This window comes from Crinia signifera, chromosome 4, assembly GCF_055691185.1.
Source record: "Crinia signifera chromosome 4, ASM5569118v1, whole genome shotgun sequence".
Classification (NCBI taxonomy): domain Eukaryota; kingdom Metazoa; phylum Chordata; class Amphibia; order Anura; family Myobatrachidae; genus Crinia; species Crinia signifera.
In genome coordinates this window covers 129,165,131-129,186,941 of record NC_139220.1, presented here as the reverse complement: position 1 = coordinate 129,186,941, position 21,811 = coordinate 129,165,131, and the positions used below count along the sequence as shown (strand labels likewise).

General features: G+C 41.6%; 1 protein-coding gene across 4 annotated transcripts in view; it reads right to left on the bottom strand.

The window, feature by feature from the left end:
- The window catches only part of SRGAP1 (SLIT-ROBO Rho GTPase activating protein 1), a 148,418-nt gene that overhangs the window by 48,396 nt on the left and 78,211 nt on the right, over positions 1–21,811 (bottom strand). For all 4 annotated transcript variants that reach the window (XM_083182435.1, XM_083182436.1, XM_083182437.1 and 1 more), the window contains exons 4-5: positions 11,735–11,797; positions 1,232–1,411 (exon numbers count right to left, since the gene is read on the bottom strand). In XM_083182435.1, the coding sequence (XP_083038561.1) occupies positions 1,232–1,411; positions 11,735–11,797 (243 nt within the window). The remainder of the gene's footprint in view (positions 1–1,231; positions 1,412–11,734; positions 11,798–21,811) is intronic.

Here is a 21,811-nt window from a genome sequence, read left to right as displayed (position 1 = left end):
TAAAATGATTCCTATGGAAAAATGGGTCCTTTTCATACCCCTACTATCCAAGTGGGCATGGAGTTGGATATAAACCTGTGGCGAGCGTAGCGAGCCACCGAGCCCGAAGCGTGGCGAGCGAAGCGAGCCCCGCGAGGGGACGGTATTCGTCCCCTCGCGGGGCTCGCTTCGCTCGCCACGCTTCGGGCTCGGTGGCTCGCTACGCTCGCCACAGGTTTATATCCAACTCCATGCCCACTTGGATAGTAGGGGTATGAAAAGGACCCATTTTTCCCATTGAATTCCATGTTAAAATGGACTCAGTCCATTTTAACATTGATTCCTATGGAAAAATCGGGTCATCGCATCGCATCGCATCGCATCGAATCGCATGGTCGCATGCGATGCGATGCGATCTCCCGATTTGACCCGATTTAGAAATCGGCAGCCCAGATACTACATAAGTACCAAATCAAGGTATGCCACAGCTGACTCTGATGTTGTCTACGACAGAAAAGTAGACAATACAAGCAGATGTCAAAGTTGTTGCTTTGACATCTGCTTGTATTGTCTACTTCTCTATCGTAGACAACATCACTCGGTGAGAGTCAGCTGTGGCATACCTTGTTTTTAATGTGAATATTTTCTGTAATAAAAAGCGGTACTTCACTATACCAGCTTATGCTTTATTTACACGTAAACATCGGGATTTGGAGGTATTCAGAACTGGTGGTGACATTACCGCTCCCCAGACAAGTCTACCCTGAAAAGTAAACTGTCCAAAAGGGTATGAGTCATACCATCTGTGAATTGCTCCTTTATAATATACATTTTACGTGCTTGTTTTCTCTTCTTTGTTTTTGAGCACAACCGACAAGAACATAAGAGAATTCTGCGCCAAGGATTTGTCAGTATTTTTTTGGTTTTAAGGGTATTCAATGAGTCCTCGCCTTTTCCTTGAGACGAGGTGGAAGCAGCGAGTGTGGCTATTAAAATTGGGAGGCTCGCCACAAAATGCGGCATACTCGCTGCATTTGGAGCAAACCTCGCTGTGCAAGGGGATCATCGCCGGCCTCTCACGGTGAGGATTCCGCCCCAACATTAAATACGGCAAGGGGCTTTCACGGCAAGAATGGCTAATTTTTAGCGAGGAAAAGCCATCCTTGCAGTACAAACCCCCTCGCCAGTGGCATTGCATAACGCTCAGAATGTTTGGCCATGCTAAGTAATAAGTGATAAAGAAGAATCTTACCTTCTCCTTCATTTTCTCTATCTTTTTGACCGAGCTCCGTCTTTGATGCTTATCCTCCAGTCGTAAATGGAAGACTGGGTCAGACCGTCCAATTTGTTTCTCCTCTTGTTTTTCTGCTTCTTTTAGCTTAAATTCCGCATTGATACTCTCTGCATGATACATGTGATATGTTTTCATGACCTGTAGTAAAAAAGATTTCAAAGCAAAACCATTTATTTACTGTTCACTTGCTTGAAATGATAGGGTCACAATCTGAATATTCTAATGTAGTTGAACGGCAGGTATATCTCAATAATTTATTCTATAGAAATGCAGGTAACAAAATATTTCCAGTTCTGCCCATTTCAGGACGCAACCTTACATTGTACAAGGAAAACACACAACACTGTATATGTTCCTGCCTCCATTCCAAAGAAAAAGCCCTCATTCAACCATCAAGTGGAGCTTCTGATGAGATTCTTTAAGAAGTCAACTATGCCCACCTACACTTAATAATCAATCCATAATGATACATTTAGTGCCAGGTTACATGATTTATATAAAACTGAGGATTTAAGTGTCAATACTGTGCGAGTGTGCAGACGTAGAAACAATTCCTGATTGAATAAAGAGGTAACGAGAATTCCACAAATACCCAACTGCTGACTAGATCATGGTACAGTAATATAAATAAGTTACAATAGAGGGACTACACAAGTTCTTTGGGAGACACATATGGGAGGGGGGCATCATTGTACAAAAATATTTGAATAACTGTTTGCAATAGAAGTCTTACAGGACAATCCTGTTTCTTAAGGTGCCCACAGACGCTACAATTGTACTGTGCTATGCGTTTTTGTCTGTACAATGGTTCTATACAATTTTTCTTCCAGCTTGCGATGCAATGTGCACTTGGATGCATGCGATGTGATGTGATGAACCCATGTTTGTAATATTACATTTCAGATGTAGTCTAAAAAGTACGTGCAGCACATACTTTTTTAGACATACAATATCGGGCTCCCGGGAACGCGCATCGCATCGCATCGCACAAGCCCATAAACACCATCCAATAATTGTACATAAGATGCAATTTGTGCTTAAAAAGTACAAAAAGCATTCGATAATTGATGCGTCTGTGGGCACCTTTACTATTCTGCATTAAGTGATACTGTGGGGACAAGGACACTATAGTAGTAGTAAGGATTATTACAAAACTTGTATTCATGGTGCCTATTTTTTCAACTGTGAGGAAAACCAGGCCCATCTGCCCTGCATGGAGACATCTTGATTGATGGGAATTGACAGTGCTGAAGATACTGAAAATTGGAAAGTCACCTTTTTTTCCCAGCTGTTGGTTCTACACAATAAATCTCACAGCTGTGTATAAGCTACAGACACATACATGTGTAACTGCTACAAGTCTTTTGTGCTCACAAAGTGCAACCTTCCCATAAACCAAAGTAAACATGAAAAACATGCAAAGACAGAAAAGTAAAAGGCACACGAACTGGGGTAACCAAACTTTTCCACTCATAAGTAAACAAAAAGTTCCAGTGCAAATCATTCATTTAAGCATTGTTCATTACCAAATAACCAAACAGACTGGGCTTGTAGCAGCAGAATACAATTGAAGCGCAGATCTATTACTTGTGAGACATTAAAGAAACAAAGAATAATAAGGGCATACAAAATAAAAATAACTACTCATTAAGAAAACAGAATACAAAAAAAGATTTTCATTTCTACCATAAAAGAAAATTGTGGACATTGGATTTGTTCAGACTTAAGGGGCATAAACATGGGGCGATTTCAGCCCAATTTCTAAGCAATCTGATGAGATCACATAGAAATGGAGCACGAAACGCTCCATGGGGGTTATTCTAGTTCACTTGCAAAGGCACTATCACTCTCTAACGGACAAAACCATATGCACTGCAGGTGGGGCTGATGTAACATGTGCAGAGAGAATTACATTTGGGTGGGGTTTGTACTTTAAACTGATATCTATGTTGCGGTGTAAAAACAAAGCAACCAGTATTTACCCTGCACAGAAACAATAAAACACCCAAATCTAACTCTCTCTGCACATGTTACATCAGCCCCACCAGCAGTGCATATGGTTTTGTCCGTTAGAGAGTGATTGTGCCTTTGCGAGTGAACTAGAATAACCCCCCATGCGTATGACCCCCAGTGATGGCAATGTGCGATCCCTATAGTCACCATCACCTGCAGGGAACATATGAAATAGTTCTAGTGGTGTTCTCCTGCAATAATAATGCTGCCAACACTACACTGCACAAATCTACAGGGAATTATCCTAAAGAACCATTATAGTTTAGCGTTAACAGGAGCAATGTAGGTTCCTTATGCCTTATACTACTGAATACACTCAAATATTTAGGGAGAAGTGAGAGTGATATTACTTATGTGGAGGACTGGATCAGAGGTAAGATGAAGTCAGTAACTGCAATTAGCTACCAAATTTTACTAAAAAAAAAAAAAAACCATACACTACGGTGACTTGTCTGATCCTCAAGTTGCATCTGATTTCCGCTGAACCCCAACAGACCCCCGTGAGTCCTTACATCCGCTTTTGTACTCTATGTGCTTTTTTTACATAGTCTGATCTCAGACTCCGTCCTGATGCGCACGACCACACATCGAATCGGATAGGATGTCAAACACATGTGATTTTGCCACTTTCCGATTTCTTTTCCTGATGTGTCAGAATCGGGTTAAAAGTGGCCAAATCGTGTGTAGCCAGCTTTAGTAACTAAGAATAAACAAGCTTTCTTGAGCAGCCAATAAACACGCTTTGTTTATGGTCAAATAAGTACATTCCCTAAAACAAGGTGACATCAAACTATCAATTAGAAGAAGCACAACCAAAATACAAAATACATTATTTATAGACCAATGTTTAAAATGAATGTCTTATGAGAACACAATACTGACAGAAGGATGATAGAAAGAGGTTAATAAGTCCAGGAATTCTTGTAGAATACCATGGCAGTGACTGCCCGTATTCTAAGTTTTCTATATTACTATATATAACAATGCAACCTCTCCAGGATATTCACTGTGCGCACAGCGAGTGGTTAGTATGATTCATAATGGTTCACTATCCTTGACATGCATTTTCTGCACTAGAAGACACAAACCCACAGGGTTATGATGTTAAGTAAGAGAAAGGGCTTGTTTAACTAAGCAGCCCTGAACTTAAATGTATAACAATATTACAGCCACTATTGCCACCTAGTAAATCTAGCCCAAATATATTTTTACTGTACATGCAAAGTAGGCATGAGATAAGGTCAGCACCATGAAGTATAAAAATACACAAATATAAAGCCTGATTTTAGGAAACTTGCACTAAATGGCAAAGTAAATAAAACTGACCTCTACTTTCTTACCCTGATCAATGTCCTTAAATGTGTGGGTGAGGAGAGCAACTACTATGCCATGGTGTCATCTACATGCACAACTACCACTGGGCTCACAACCATGCAGAAGTGTGACTTTCCAGGGTAGTTCTTAATCTGGAACGTCCATCCATTTATGGAAATAGGTAGACAAACCGGCATATTAAATGCACAGCAGAGTTCGATTATTACATTTTCGGAAAATGAGTTTTTGGAATAGTGGAGGTGTGTGCCCATAGCAACTATTAAAATGAAATCACTTTCTAGAATGAAACAGAGATTTTAGCTAGAATCGGATTGCTTGCTATGGTTGACACCTCCAATTTTTCCATAGAAACCCATCACCAAAGGCGTCAGAGACTTTCCTAACCTCAAATCTTACTACTGGGCTTACATACTCTTATTCTGACGAAATATGTTCGGATGAGGCTTGTGACACTCGCACCTTCGGTCCCGGAGCTTCTCCCCATCTGCGGTATCCAGACACGGCAGAGAAAGCCAGCGCTAACCGGCCTTCGGCATCCTGACAACTAAGGATCTGGCAGAGGAGCAGTTTGCCCTGTTATGTTATGTAAAATCATGTGGTAACCAGACCACACTGTGGAAAATTTTGGTACGAGCAAACGCTTTTATTGTTCGTCGGAGTGAATTTACATTCCCCAAATAATTAAAAGTTTTATCTCCAACATGAAGCGTCCCTTTCTCTCTTATTTTGCATACATACATAATAAATTATATATATATATATATATATATATATATATATATATATATATATATATATATATATATATATATATATATATATATATATATATATATATACATACACACACACAGCCTTATACCACCAGCATTAGTTGCAAATGCAAATGATAGGACCAGCACATCCAGTATTAGATGAAAATTTCAGCACATTTATTCAAATAATGTGAAACAGGTCAATACTTATCCACGGGCAGCAGCGGATCAACATGGGATGTCACATGGATCAAAAAGCAGCACATTTGTAAGCCGTGGAGCAATCTGGTGCCCTGACGGGCCGTTTCAGCGCTTCTGCGCCTTTCTCAAAGGGAGTCACACAGAATGAGCCCCAAATGACCTTATTTAAGGAGGTGGAGTGTGCCATACTTACCCAAGACCAGGGGTGATCAGGACGCCGTCCGCACTCTGTCGCCGCCATTCCACCGTCTCCCCCCGTCTAGCGCCACAGCTACCGCATCCGGAATCAAAAAACCGGAAGCGGAACTGAGTACACCAGCCGTGGAGTGCGGGGGAACGGTCAGGCTGCCGCACAGTCCGGATGTTGTCACTGTTACACATCCGTAGTCATGGGAACCCGGCAACACACATTTCCAATGTAAATGAAATGCAAACCAAATCATATATACAGAAACATAATATAACGGATCCACAATGCTCAGTGCGTGTAGCCATATATAGGGAACCCAGTGCAGGTAACAATATCCCTCTTATAGCAAGTCATATTTACCGGGACCTGTATATACTGGATAAAAAGGCTAACACACACTGCGCATGTGTGATCAGAAAAAATAAACTTTACACCAAAACATATAAATTAAAGGAAAACTATGAAAGCACACAACTATATATCAAGAAGATACAATCAAAGCAGCAGAGTATATATATATTATGAAATAGGCTAATTAGGTCAAAAAAGACCCAGTAGGCTCCATCAGTATCACAACACACGTATCTAGATGAAGATAGACATATTTAATTCCTCGTTGAGGCCTTTAGGAGCAAGGGATTGTAAATCGTAAATCCATTGGCTCTCACGTTGGAGTAGCCTTTTTTGTCGATCACCCCCTCTCCTCATCGGGGGAATATGATCGATGGGCATAAATTTATAAATTTATGCCCATCGATCATATTCCCCCGATGAGGAGAGGGGGTGATCGACAAAAAAGGCTACTCCAACGTGAGAGCCAATGGATTTACGATTTACAATTCCTTGCTCCTAAAGGCCTCAACGAGGAATTAAATATGTCTATCTTCATCTAGATACGTGTGTTGTGATACTGATGGAGCCTACTGGGTCTTTTTTGACCTAATTAGCCTATTTCATAATATATATATACTCTGCTGCTTTGATTGTATCTTCTTGATATATAGTTGTGTGCTTTCATAGGTTTCCTTTAATTTATATGTTTTGGTGTAAGGTTTATTTTTTCTGATCACACATGCGCAGTGTGTGTTAGCCTTTTTATCCAGTATATACAGGTCCCGGTAAATATGACTAACTATAAGAGGGATATTGTTACCTGCACTGGGTTCCCTATATATGGCTACACGCACTGAGCATTGTGGATCCGTTATATTATGTTTCTGTATATATGATTTGGTTTGCATTTCATTTACATTGGAAATGTGTGTTGCCGGGTTCCCATGACTACGGATGTGTAACAGTGACAACATCCGGACTGTGCGGCAGCCTGACCGTTCCCCCGCACTCCACGGCTGGTGTACTCAGTTCCGCTTCCGGTTTTTTGATTCCGGATGCGGTAGCTGTGGCGCTAGACGGGGGGAGACGGTGGAATGGCGGCGACAGAGTGCGGACGGCGTCCTGATTACCCCTGGGCTTGGGTAAGTATGGCACACTCCACCTCCTTAAATAAGGTCATTTGGGGCTCATTCTGTGTGACTCCCTTTGAGAAAGGCGCAGAAGCGCTGAAACGGCCCGTCAGGGCACCAGATTGCTCCACGGCTTACAAATGTGCTGCTTTTTGATCCATGTGACATCCCATGTTGATCCGCTGCTGCCCGTGGGTAAGTATTGACCTGTTTCACATTATTTGAATAAATGTGCTGAAATTTTCATCTAATACTGGATGTGCTGGTCCTATCATTTGCAACTAATGCTGGTGGTATAAGGCTGTATTCAAATATTTTGACCTGGCACTCAACTTTGCATTTGAAAAGTGTGTGTTTCCCTCAAATGACATATATATATATATATATATATATATATATATTTATATATATATATATATATTTTTATATATATATATATATATATATATATATATATATATATATATATATATATATATATATATATATATATATATATATATATACACACATACATACATACACATACACACACACACACACACACACACCATATGCACTACTACTTGAACACCCCTACTTTACACAAGAGAGAACAGTGGTTATGGAGGTACCCCGGAAAGATGAGCACCCCCACCCTAAGCAGAGTTGCAAGGATACATTTTTGCTACTGTACATAAATTAAACAGCCTTCACTCAACAAAGTAGAGGAGTAAAACAGAGTGGAGGTCCCATATAACCGTCACGGCCAGTATCCGAAAAAAAAGTATTTTGTGATTATAAAATGTTTTCACAAAAACTGTTTTCAAAATGAATCCGCAAAGTTATTCTAAAAGAAATTGAAAAAAAAAGTACCATTACTGAGATGGCAACCAATAAGCACTTTCCATAAAGCATGTGACCTGTCTTCTAAATAAATACACTTCCATAAAAAGCTGGAACCCAAACGTCTTACAGAAATTACATTTGTGGCTAAAGGACAGATTTTTCACAGATAATGTATTCCTACTGCAGACATTTTAGGATGTTGTCATGGATCTTATGAAGAATGCCATTTCAGTATGCATAAACTAGATTCTATGCGTGAGTTTACTATACCTTTGATTGCCAATGTGTGAAATACCCACTCTCCATATCACAAACATGGAAAAATGCTTCACTTAGGACAGTATGCCATTCAGAGCAAATTTAGTTAACCACCGATACCATCAATGATTTTAAGATTAATTTAATAAAAAATACCCCAATATAAGCAAAGGACAATACATTGTATAAACGTTATACTGATGGGAGTGCAGAGTGTTTTTCTGGTGCACAGTACTGAGAACAATTAATGATATTTGGAGTCTCAGACCATGTGGTAGATGGAATCAGCCAATACTGCATATACACAAATAGAAGTATGTGATAAATATTGAATAAAAATTGTGATCACTTTTCATAAGAAAAAAAAAAAAAAGACCGGGAAATGACTGTTGGAATGCTACCAAATGCCTCTTTCCTCTTCATATGACAAACATTCTGCAGGCAGAACAAGGATTTACAAGGAATGTGATTTACAAATGCAAAGGCACCAGCTGGTGCACTGTCAGAAATAGCTACACAAATACATGGATTAAAAATATTAGCATGAATCTGTATACTGACGGCCTACATGAACTTAAGGCAAAAGTATAGCACATATTAAAATATATGTATGACTTTACAAACCCTTAGACAAAGTTTTAGGAAATAAAAGAATACCCTGTATCTGACCAACTAATGCTGCTTTCAGACCGCATCTCTGGCTTTGACCCTGTATTTTGAAACGTTTCCAAAAACGGGTCTGCCAGATAAAACCCCTTTCACACCGCAGCACTTAAACGGTATATTACCGTTTAAGTGCCGATTTTTTGACACTGGCAGACCCGTTTTTGGAAACTTTCCAAATACAGGGTCAAAGCCAGTGCAGCCTTCAGCCCTCCCCTCCGTGCAGCTCCCCCCCACTCGCGCGTGTCGACGCCCCCCACGCATGTCGACGCCCCCGCGCGTGTCGACCCCCCCGTGTCGGCGCCCCCCCCGTGTCGACTTACCCCGTGCCGGTACCTCCGTTGTGGATCCCGGCACTGCAGCTCAGTATGCTCGGAAAGCACTTATGAAAAAAGTGTCTTCCAGAAAATGGCTGCCCCATAGGAAACCCTGTTTAAAAAAACTGTCTTTCGTATGGGGGCAGCCATTTTCTGAAAGACACTTTTTTCATAAGTGCTTTCCGAGCATACTGAGCTGCAGTGCCGGGAACCACAACGGAGATACCGGCACGGGGTTAAGTCGACACGGGGGGGGGGGGGGCGCCGTGCTGTGAATACTTAATGAGCGCTCATTAAGTATTCACTGTGCTGAATTTAGGACCCAGCTCATTGGCTGGGTCCTAAATACCGTTTCAGAACCGATTTTGAGCCTAAAATACCGGTTTTGAAACGGGTAGGACCCTGCATTTTAACCGGTTAGAAAAAACGTTTTTTTCTAACCGGTTAAGTGGTCCTGCACCTTTCAGACCGCACACATTACCGTTTTAAAACGGTAAAAAAACGGCAATATACCGTTTTTAAAGTGCGGTCTGAAAGGGGCATCACATGTTTTTTGGCAGATCAAAATATTACTAGAGAGCCCTCAACTTTTTTGTGCTCTTTGTGCTAGAATGGCATATTAAAAATAGGGCAAAAGGCCCATACAGACGATTTTCAGCTGAAAATCGCTTAGTGAGTATGGGTCAACGATCCCTGACTAGCGATGATGCGCGCTCCCGCATCATTTGCATGTGCTACTACAATAATAGATTGTTCAGAGACTAATGAATGAAAGTGCATCTAAAAGCACACATTTGTTTTATGTGCTTGCATCCATTTTACCCTGGGTATGTTAGACAGTTCTTTACTGTTTGGCCTAATTCTTGAATATTATGCTATATGCAGTGTATGAATGTTACTGGAAAGAGGTGTGAGTCCATACATACCTCATCTCTGAACCCTTGGCTGTGTCACTTTGTTCGTTCCTGGCCTGTAAGCTGTAGAAGCATGTTTGGACACTGGGTCTGGTTCAGACTTGTATACAAACCTAATAGTTTACATACAACTCAGAAGTTTGGGGAACTATACATGTGCAGAATGGATCCTTCATGATTGCTCGCAATACCCCCTTAGACACATAACTGACAGGGACAGTGACGGGACTGTTCTACAAAACGTAGCATGTCATCCCCGTTTTGTAGGCGTGCTGAATCCAGGGTCAACATCTTCTTACAAAGACTAAAGGCTCATACACACTGGGCGACTGAGCTGAAAGTCGCTCAAAACATCATGTTTGAGCGGCTTTCAGCTAGAAGCTGCCCAGTGTATATGCCCCGGCGATGAGCAGTGACTGCGCACTCCCGCATCATCGCTGGAAAAGATGTTCATCTGCTGGTAATACCAGCAGATGAGCGGCTTTGCATAGCGCAGCACTATGCCAAGCCGTCCGCCCCCCCCCCCCCCCCCCCCCCCCCCCCCCCAATGTCAGTGGCGGGCAGGGGGAAAGCCGCTCAGTGTATATGTGATTATCGCTGTCCATACACCCTGGCCATAGTCGCCTAGTGTGTATGGACCTTAAGAATCAAAATGAATTTCTGACAGACAGTCAGTGAGAGTAATCCAATGCTGTGTCTTTGGATGCAGCACTCAAATACCAAATGTTGGATGTAGGCGTCTTATTTCTTACAGATGCCTTCTGCAGCATTAGCATATTCATTGTACGGTATTGCAGAGCAGCTCCCTTACGACTGTGCAATACCAAATACGTCAAAATAAGGCCTACTGTCAGAAACACCAGGATGCTCCTATCTCTATAATACCACCACACGACATACCTCAATAGCAACGGATCAGAACAGATGCATAGCACATGTATACTGCATACAGCGATGGACTTATTCAGAGGTAAGCATTGTTAAGCAGTAAAGTACTTCTTTGGACGTAAAGATATATAAATGCAGGTCAAGGAGCTAGAAGTTATTTTTTGGAGCACATAGCAGATATTTTGAGGATCTTTCACATCAATGTTGGCACTCAAAGGGTTAAGATCGCAATCAAAACTGTAAAACAACAGGAAATAGGGCCAGGTGCACTAAGCTTCAAAAAGAGATAAAATGGAGATTGATAAATAGCCAGCCAATCAGCTCCTACCTGCCATGTCACAGACTCTGTTTGAAAAATGTCAGGCAGGAGCCGATTGGTTGGTTGCCCATAGACTGATAAAGAGATATGAAAAATTATGTTTATGGTTTCACTTGACTTCAGGAGTTACTTTGTAAGTATTTGTAGAACTGTATGTATGAAGTTGTGCATACACAGACACTAAAGGACCTTGTTCTGTAGGACATGGCCTAGCTTTGGCTGATGCACAATTCTGTAGCTGTTATTTTTACCCACTTAGAAACAAGAGATGTTTTATGCAGTAGGAAAGATAATATCCTTTCAGATGTGGTGCTTACCGTATACAGCTCATTAAGGACTTTCATTAGATCCTCGTGAAGCTGAAAAGCAATTTCTTTGCTCTGTAATGAAATAAAAGAAAGTACTGTAAATTACATTCATATATACAGTTCATAGTTTCACACTGTTTTTGTAGCCAAACATATATTGAAATTACTAAAAAGACAAATGTTACTAATTAAGGTACATGTGAGTTATCCGGACGCCCGATTTGAAAATCGGGTCGGATCGGGCACATCGCATCGCATCGCATGCGACCATCGGATGCGATGCGATGCGATGCGATGCGATGACCCGATTTTTCCATAGGAATCAATGTTAAAATGGACTGAGTCCATTTTAACATGGAATTCAATGGGAAAAAGGGGTCCTTTTCATACCCCTACTATCCAAGTGGGCATGGAGTTGGATATAAACCTGTGGCGAGCGTAGCGAGCCACCGAGCCCGAAGCGTGGCGAGCGTAGCGAGCCCCGCGAGGGGACACGGAATACCGTCCCCTCGCGGGGCTTGCTTCGCTCGCCACGCTTCGGGCTCGGTGGCTCGCTACGCTCGCCACAGGTTTATATCCAACTCCATGCCCACTTGGATAGTAGGGGTATGAAAAGGACCCCTTTTTCCATAGGAATCATTTTAACATTGATTCCTATGGAAAAATCGGGTCATCGCATCCGATATCGCATGCGATGCGATGCGATGCGATATCGCATCGCATCGCATCTGATTGTATGCCTTAACTTAAGGCATACAATCAAAAAATCGGGCGTCCAGATAACTCACAAGTACCCTAATTAACTATACATGAAGAGGTTTTCCTTCTAAAAACAACTGCAAGATGAAAATAGAAGGTAATAAAAAATGATTATGAATATGACTATCATGTGATAGCAACACTGAACCACGCATGAGCAATCACACAACTAGTGCACACAACTAGTGGTTTAAAAAAAAAAAAAACACATGATAAATCTACATATACAAATCTACATATACAGTATATATATCTCACTGTTGTCCTAGTCATGCCAAGTTTGCCCCTTGTCTGCAGACATATACTGTATATAGCGTAGTGAGGATGGCACTCGGACTCTGGACCATGTGATGCAAAGGACCAATACAGCGCCACACTTCAATTAAACAACAGCACTAGGCTGTGTCTGTAGCAACGTTTCAGCACTTAATGTGAGACAAAAGCATAGACAATTATTGCTCATTAGCATCACATTTTTCAGAGTGTAAAAAGTAAGGACCTCACATCTAAGCTTGTGTACATGCTGGGTTTGATGGCAGGCCACAGACCAGGCCTTGCTTGTTCTCTTTCTAGAAAAACCTCATGCCATTGGTTAAGTGAGGCCATGTGCTGCCAAAGGCTGCGTTCATACGGTTTGCTACGGTTTTAATACAGCTATGTAATCACTGACCAAGCAGAAAATGAACTCCTTCATAAGTACAAGATTTCCTATTCTTCAGAGTTTGATGTATGTTTTATAGTGGGTCCATGTAAAGGATGCTAATCCCTACTCTGGGGTGATGAGGCAAAGGTTTTTGTAGGCTGCCTGTTGAAACAATTCCATTGTTGAATTAACACTCCATATTTAAAATGCAATCCAATGAGGTCACCTGCATCAAGCGCGCACACACACACACACACAATCATTTAACCTCCTACTGTATATCAAATTCCTATCCCCTTATGTAAGCCTGCAAGCGGGAAACACCTATCGGTCTATTGTTGTCCAGTTAATGCCGTCTTGTTTACTGTTCCCAATTCAAAGCATAATGATGCATGCTGGCACAATATAAGCCTAAATAAATGTTAATAAATAAAAAACCAAAATATATCCAGAACCAATTAGCCCTAAAAGTCTTCAGAGCACTGATGCAGCAAAAAGCACAACAGCCAGGATGAGAAAGACTCTCCTGCAAACTGGGCATGCAGCCATTTCTCTAGGCACTTGTTCTGCTGTGGTGCCCTCCAACCATCCATGCAGCCTGGTTAGTATTACTGTAGTCCTGAATTTCTAAGAATATGCTTAAAACAATTCAGCTCAATTCTTTTAAAATAAGTAATTTTTATTTTATTGAGTGAATAACATTAATAAAGCACAACAGAAATAAAACTACACTTAAGCATGGGAACCACATAAACCATTAGACATTTCGCAACTGTGACCAGATACACTTTGCTGATCCATGTGATCACAGGTTTTGTTTGGTCCCACTAAACCCGGGCTAATAGGGGATTCCCTCTTAACTTCAGTAACCACCTGTTACTGACTCCACCCACTGTGCAGTGGTCAGGTAATGTGCTGCCACCACCAGGCTCCTTCAATGGACACCTGGAGCCTCTTAATTCTGCTGCCTATGTTTAGACAAGCTGCTGCCACACCTCCTAGTTGGTGTTTGCCGATTCCCACTTGTACCCTGGCTTTAGCACATTTCTCTGCAGTGTAGCTGGCAGAGGATGGAGCTTGGAGACACTGGGCTCACTCTAAGACAGCCAGGGAACGGAATAGTGTTTGGTGCAATTCTGTTGTTGCATTATGCAGATTAAGTAATCTTGAAGGTAAGATGTTTATAGCTTGAAAAGTCTTCAAAAAACTTGTTGCCCTGCAGATATTGCTTGGGGGTATGGCAGCATAGAGATGTTCACAACAGTGCCACACCCCTCAATCTCACAGAATATATGCACAGACCACTGCCCCCATTTTTTTTATCTAGTTCCAGTACACAATATGCAGGGGGGAAGCCTGCCCTACATGCCTCTACAATTGCCCCATATGGACAATTGAGAGTGATTACTCCCTTTGAAGAAGATCACAGCGGGTGATCGAAAACGCATTCGGAGCTCCTGTTGCCTATTGTTTTTAGACTGAGGACTGAACACTGGACCAGTTACCTACTTGCCTGAGTGTGGAGGTGGATCCCGGGTACTCACCTTCCCTTCATACGCATTTGAGAACTCAGTTAATTCTTCGTTCTCCAACACCTGGGTAATTGGCCACTGTTTACCTTATGTTTTGTGTATATTTCTGTTGTGTTCAATAAATGGTATTATTCTATGTACCATTTTTATTCTTTTTTTTCACGGGTTTGATTCCCACCATGGCTCTAACTGTACGGAGTTTGTATATTCTCACCGTACTTGCGTGGGTTTCCTCCGGGTACTCCGGTTTCCTCCCACAATCCAAAAATATACTGGTAGGTCAATTGGCGCCCAACAAAATTAACCCTAGAATGTCTGTGTGTGCGTGTACATGTGGTAGGGAATATAGATTGTAAGCTCCACTGGGGCAGGGACCGATGTAAATGTTCAAATATTCCTTATAAAGGGCTGCGGAATATGAGTGCGCTATATAAGAAACTGTTAATAAATAAAAAAAACGATGTTGCTAATTCTGAGTCTGATGTGGCTAGGTTCTGTGTACATCTTTTACTGGTAGCATATACGACTGTCAGAAGTGAAACAAGCCCTTCCCAGGTTTACAGCAACATCTGTGTGTCTGTATGTGCGAGTATTACAGATGCTGAGTATTTCAGTGGATGCTTATTTAGATGTAAACATCGCACCAGTCCCATGCTAGGTACACAAACTCAGTCAGCGTGTGAGGTCCAATGTGAGCAATTGTGTTTGCAGGCCGTTCAGCAGCACGCCTAAGACACACCCTTAAAACACATAAGTTTGACCATGTTTGTGCATCTTTATAGCCACATCAAGGTCACCACCCAGCTTATTTCAGAGACGCTTTGGATACTCAAACACAACTGGACCTCTGTGTGTGCTTGGAAAGGTTTAAAGTTAACAACCACACAAATCAAAGGAAATGCGGCATGGCTATTGATACAAGGCAGTGTAAAAAACAAAAACAAAACCCAATTACATATAGAGATTATGTATTGAGTACTCAGAGACACCATTCAGGTTCACAAAGCCAGAGTAGAGGTGCTTAGTAGTCACGCACCACAGCAGGGCACAATTTACACAAGGACCCGGACAATACAGATCCTACATATATCAACTGCATAATTTACAGAAAGAGAAAAAAAACGAAAAAAAAACACAGCCGCCAAAATGTCACAACTAAACAGGGGCACTCAAATCAACTTCCACGTCCAGCCTCTCCGACCATTTCCCTAATTTCCTGAAGATCACGACTGAGGTGGTAAGACATAAACATGTCATTCTTTTATCTTGTCAGTAACCCACTGCTCAAAGGCCATGGTGGCATGGAAAATTTGTTTAAGAGACGGAGGAGGGGTGTTGTCAGTCCTAGGAGAGGAAGCATGGGGAGAGAAAGACTGGGCACTGGGATCAAACTGCAGAGGAGTGGGCACATTTTTGCTATCTTGGGTTATTTGCTTGCAGCATTCTGTTTTCTTTTATCAATACCGGCATGAGGTTATAGATAAAGGAGTCACCAGGGATGTGTATATAATGGATAGCAGTTACCAAAAAGATGCAGGAGAGTTTGCAAGTAGGGTATTAAATGAGGCAGGAGCCGCATACCAAGGAGGTAGTCACAGCAGTAAGGCACAGGGATGTATGATGAGCAGAGAAGGAAATGGCACCAACCTGAGTCCAGAAATATTGTAGCAGGAAGGGCAACAAGCTAGTATCCCCATTTGTGGGGTGGAAAACCAGCCACCACTTTTTAGAGTTCACAAACTGCAGCTACAAGCAGCTGCCGGGATCATGTAAGAAGATCTAAAATGGAAACTGTCACTGAAAGAGCCCCCGGGAGAAGACTGCAGGCCTAGCAAACTAGCTCTACCAGTCAGAAGGGCAATAACAGTCATGGAGACACCGGTACAGCATGAATCATAGGGTTGACCACCAAAGGTCGGCATGAACAAGCTCAAAACAGAAATGATTGACACAAGGTCAGTATGGGTTCTTGATGTCCATTTGTAGGTTTCAGCATATGCACCCCCAATTACTTGACAGCGTACCTTCTGATAGTCCACAGGGGTGGTAAAGTATTAAGACGTTCAAAAAAATGGGAAAACTTTTTTTTTCCCTTAAGTTGACCTATGGTTCATGTTAACCTAATGTATGTTGACCCAAAGTTTGGATACCCACTGGGACACCAGAGAGCCCTGAAAAGCAGCCAACGAGATTTAAAAGCTATGGATAACAGCTGCCATCTTCCTGCATTTCGCAATCACCCCCCACTAAGCCAGTAGAGGGGCATCCAGCTGGCAGTGTGCCTGGGTTTTCTGAAAGGGTGACCGGGAAATCGGCTAAGGCCACCGAACACTGGTAGCACCGCAACATTGTTAGTGGAGCAGGAGGAACCTGAAGGCACTGTATAACACGGAACAGCAGAACCAGACAATTACCGAATTGCGAGTATTCTCTCCCAAGTTGGGGCTTGGTTTGAGATAGACGATCCTAAAGTGTGGGTGATCTTGGAACGTAATTACTCCACCGTCTATATAGGACTCCAGTATTACTGCATAATACCAAACAACCCTAATCTATGTTGGCGAGGATGCGGATATGTAGGCTCCCTATTCCACATATTCTGGGAATGTCCATATATTTCTGGTTTCTGGAAAGCAGTGTTTGTATTAATCTCAACAGTCTTGAAAATCCCCATTTCCCTGACTCCAAAATTGGCTATTTTCATTTATATAATGGAGGCCTTTCTAGTAATGACAGATATGTTCTGGGTCACATTCTGATCGCATCTAAAACCCTGATTTCACAGTATTGTCGCACCACCCGAATGCCAACCATCCCTCAAATTGAACAAGCAGTTCACCACCACTGCAAATTTGAATCTGCTGGAGTGCATTACTGTTCTTTGACCTCCAAACCATTAATTAGATGGCTTGGCTGGACTGAATATTGGACCACTACAACTTAGCTCATACGCAATTGTAATGGAATTGGCGGTTGATCTCACTCTATAGGTCAGTCTCTCTACGCCACATACTCCTTTTAAGCACCTTCTAATGTTTATAATCTGTAACTACGGGTGTTCCATATATATGTATATATGTACTTGTGACAGTATCAATGTGTGCTTTTCCTTTTGTTTTATCTTCCCCTGTTTTGTTTTGCCTTGCCTTTCTGTACCTTATTATTTTGTTTGCTATTGTATAAAATCAATCAAAACTAATGTTTAAAATTTTTTTTTTTAAAAAGGGACAAGGCCACCTGCATTGCCAGGAGGAGCTTCTAGAAATTCAGTTCCATACGCTCTATACATATATAATACTTCGACTCATCCTCCAAGAATATCTTGTCTCATAGGTCATCTTCTTATACTGTTTATTTATAAATACAAGCTCAAAATATTATTGTGTTATTGAGCCCATTAATAAACTGTGTGAATTTGGAAAATCCATAGTGCAGTTAAACCTATAGGGTAATCCATCTTTATTTACAAAGAAAATGATAAGAATTTTACTTCTTTTCTTACCACATTTGAAATATGGTGAGTATTACAATATGTAAATAAATGGGAAAAATGTGCAAAGGTGTAACTGGGAAGTTGCTTTCTAAATCTGATACATTCTAAATCACCAAAGTCTTAAGGGGCATACATACAGAGCGATTTTGTGCTCTTTTCTAAGCAATCTGACTAGAAAGTAAGCACATATGTGCTGCGTGTATACCCAGAGTGATTACGCCATCGCCTGCTAACAAGGGGCATACACACATAGAGATGTGTGCTAAGCAATTTTTGCTAAGCTATTTAGGGTAAACGATTTCCTGGTGTCCAGATCTCCCATGGGGAGCACATACACATGCAGAGATTTGTGCTAAGCAATTTTGCTTAAGCAAAAAAATTACAGGGTAGTGGTATTGCAATCAGTATCTCTCATTCTGTACACACAGAGAGATTGTGGTCACTTGCTAAGCAATTTGACTAGATTTTGACTGCATGCACTGAGTTAGCAAGAGATATTTAATCTCTCTGGGCATATACACGGAGAGACCGGTGCTTACTTTCTACGCCATCTAGTCAGATTGCTTAGAAAATAGCAAACATTTGCTCCATGTGTATGTCCCTTAAGTCAGTGCATGAAGTCAAAATCTAGTCAAATTAATAAAGAGATAATAATAATTGATAAAAAGATAATGATCGAGATCTCTCATTCTGAACCACTTCCCGGCCTTCTTTTTGCTTAAGCAAAATTGCTTAGCACAAATCACTGCATGTGTATGTGCTCCCCATGGGAGATCTGGACACAGGGAAATTGCCTACCCTAAATAGCTTAGCACACATCTCTACATGTGTATGCCCCTTTAAGTGTTTTCCCAAATACTGTATCTTCACAGTAACATAGTATAAACTGGTGAATACAGATATGTCTGGGCATAATACGAGCAATATCTATATGTTTACAAACTGTTTAGGCAGTGAGCTCACTGCCAACAACATGGAAACTTTGTAATTATAATGATAACTTGGCAGGCGGTATTCAGGAACTATGACTTAATGTGTGTGGGTACAGTGTACTGAGATATATTGCCATCAGCTTATTAACGGATGATTTCAAATGAGATCATGTTGGAAAATTTATGACAAACTTTAAATATTTATTTTTGCTTCCTTTATTGGCTATAGATAACATTTGTTATACAAATATATGTTAGATGTGTAATTACATATATATACTTTTTCAGTATGTAATTGCCCTGTGCGCTATTCACCTTATGTGCCCTGAATGCTGGTGCTTTACACAAGAGATGATTTCTGACTTGTAGAAAAACCTCAAATGTGACCAACTATCTGCAGAGCCTTAATTATTTCATTATACTGTATATTAACATTTTATGGTGACCATCTTGCTTTGTCTTTTTCCTGTGTCATTTCTAAAACTGTAGTGTGGGTAGGCTTGTCCTAGTTTTGCTGTGGGTCCCCATTTCTATCTTTCCGTACCCTGATGTGTGGAATGTTTTCCTTGAAATGTTAAGCACAGTATGTCATAGAGATGATTGGGTTTACTAATTTTTTCATGTTAAAATAGCATTACTTACACTGGCTGGAACAGTGGAGATTGATGTAGTACTTACACTGGAGAGCAGTGACAGCCCAACACATATGCCAGCAGTACAGCACCACACCAATATCCTTGCTGGTCACTGCCGAACAGCTATACTGGGAGAGGCTTTTAATAGCATCTCCTGGGTTTAAAAAGAGGCAAAGTCGCACACCAGACCTCTGTATTCCAATAGTGGCAGCTGAAAGTCTGCTGCATTGGGGCATGGCAACCATCCTTCTAGCACCAAAATCACGCTAGCAAGTAATACATTTCAGAACGGCTAACTTCCTTGTTTTCTGTTTTTAAAAAGTAATAAAATCCGGTTCCATCAATAAATTCAGTAGGCCTCATCATTCCAGACCTGGATTTAGACTGCGTGGGGCCCTAGATAAGATACTGGTTTGGAGCCCCTTTTACTCGAACAATGCGCAGCACTATATTTTTCTTCCTGATTGCAGGCTGCATCACAAGAGTACCTTGGCGCGTGCACAATCTATTGATAAATGCTCACTTGCATAAATATCGGCACTGTGTAAAGAATCTAAATCAAGGTGCCCATACACAGGTCCGATTTCATCAGACTCCGATGAATCAGCCCAAATTGGAAGTGGTTGACATCAGGTCCAATCTGATGCATGTTCCCATGCGCATCTAATCAGATCCTGCAGATCTTATGCGCATAAGATTAATCCAAATCAGATCATCACATTGTGATGTACAGTACAGCATCAGATTTCCTTTGAACTCCACCATCTCTCCAGGAGTTTTTACATGTGATAAATTTCATGTGATTTATCTCATGTATAAAATGGCATTTCAAGTGATAAATCGGATGGAGGCCTCCCGGGGAACTGCCGGGGGAGTTTAAAGAAAAACAGTTCCAACTTGTACCTTAGGTCTTTTGTTAGGAGACTTAAATCCAGTTACATTTAAAGTGAATTGACTGCCCACATAGTGAAACCATTTTGTGTCCAAACATTTGTCATAAAAGAGCATGCAACAGCGTTGTTACTAGTCCTTGTAAGTCAGTAGGCTGCATTCTCAGGATTTGTTCAGGACCTTGTATTTCTTGGACTGGACAGAAACAAAGTGTATAAATGTGTGCATAAAGGAGACTGCAGTTCCAACTTACATAGAGATTGAAAACTGTGTGTACACACACACACACACACACACACACACACACACACACTTGTGTATTATCATGGCGCCATATTTGCATATGTATGGTACCGTAGTGAAATCGCATGCGTTTTTTTCCGTGCGATGCAATGCGATTTTCCTATGTAATTTATTCACTGCTCTCTGCCCACGATCGCACCGCACGCCACATTGCATGCGATTTTATAGGGTGCAATGGCATTTACCTTACTCTACACTTCTATGAGATGCAATGAGATTCTAGACACACGCACACACACTATCCACGCAACCCCGAAGCATGGCGAGAGCAGCAGGTGCCGCGAGAGGCGGCGGAGTGCGTCCTCCCGAACGTTTCGTACCCCCACTATCCACGTCGGCGTGGAGTTAATGTGACAGTGTGGTGAGCGCAGCGAGCCACCGAGCCCCACGGATTACGTGACATGTATTCCGCGTGCACTTGCCACGCTTCGGACTATATAAAATCAACTCCACGCCAACGTGGAGAGTGGGGTATGAAAAAGTCGGGAGGATGCGTTCCGCCATGCTTCGGGGTGGTGTGGATAGTGGGGGGTGCCTAAATCTCATTGCATCGCATAGAAGTGTATAGTAAAGTAAATGGCATCGCACCCTATAAAATCGCGTGCGAATTAGCGTGCGGTGCGATCGCATACGATGGGCAGAGAGCAGTGAATAAATGGCATAGAAAAATCGCATCGCACGCAAAAAAACGCATGCAACGCGATTTTTTTTAATGCAGAATCGCCCACTAAGCAATTTGCTTAGTAGGCTCCGTGCTCATACACAAGTACCTAGAGATTATATATCTATATCTCTCTATATCTATCCATCTATATCAAGAGCGCACATCTTTACCAAAGATTTATATTAAGATCCAATGGGCATTCCTATGGATCTTTTGCTAAATCTTCTGAACTTT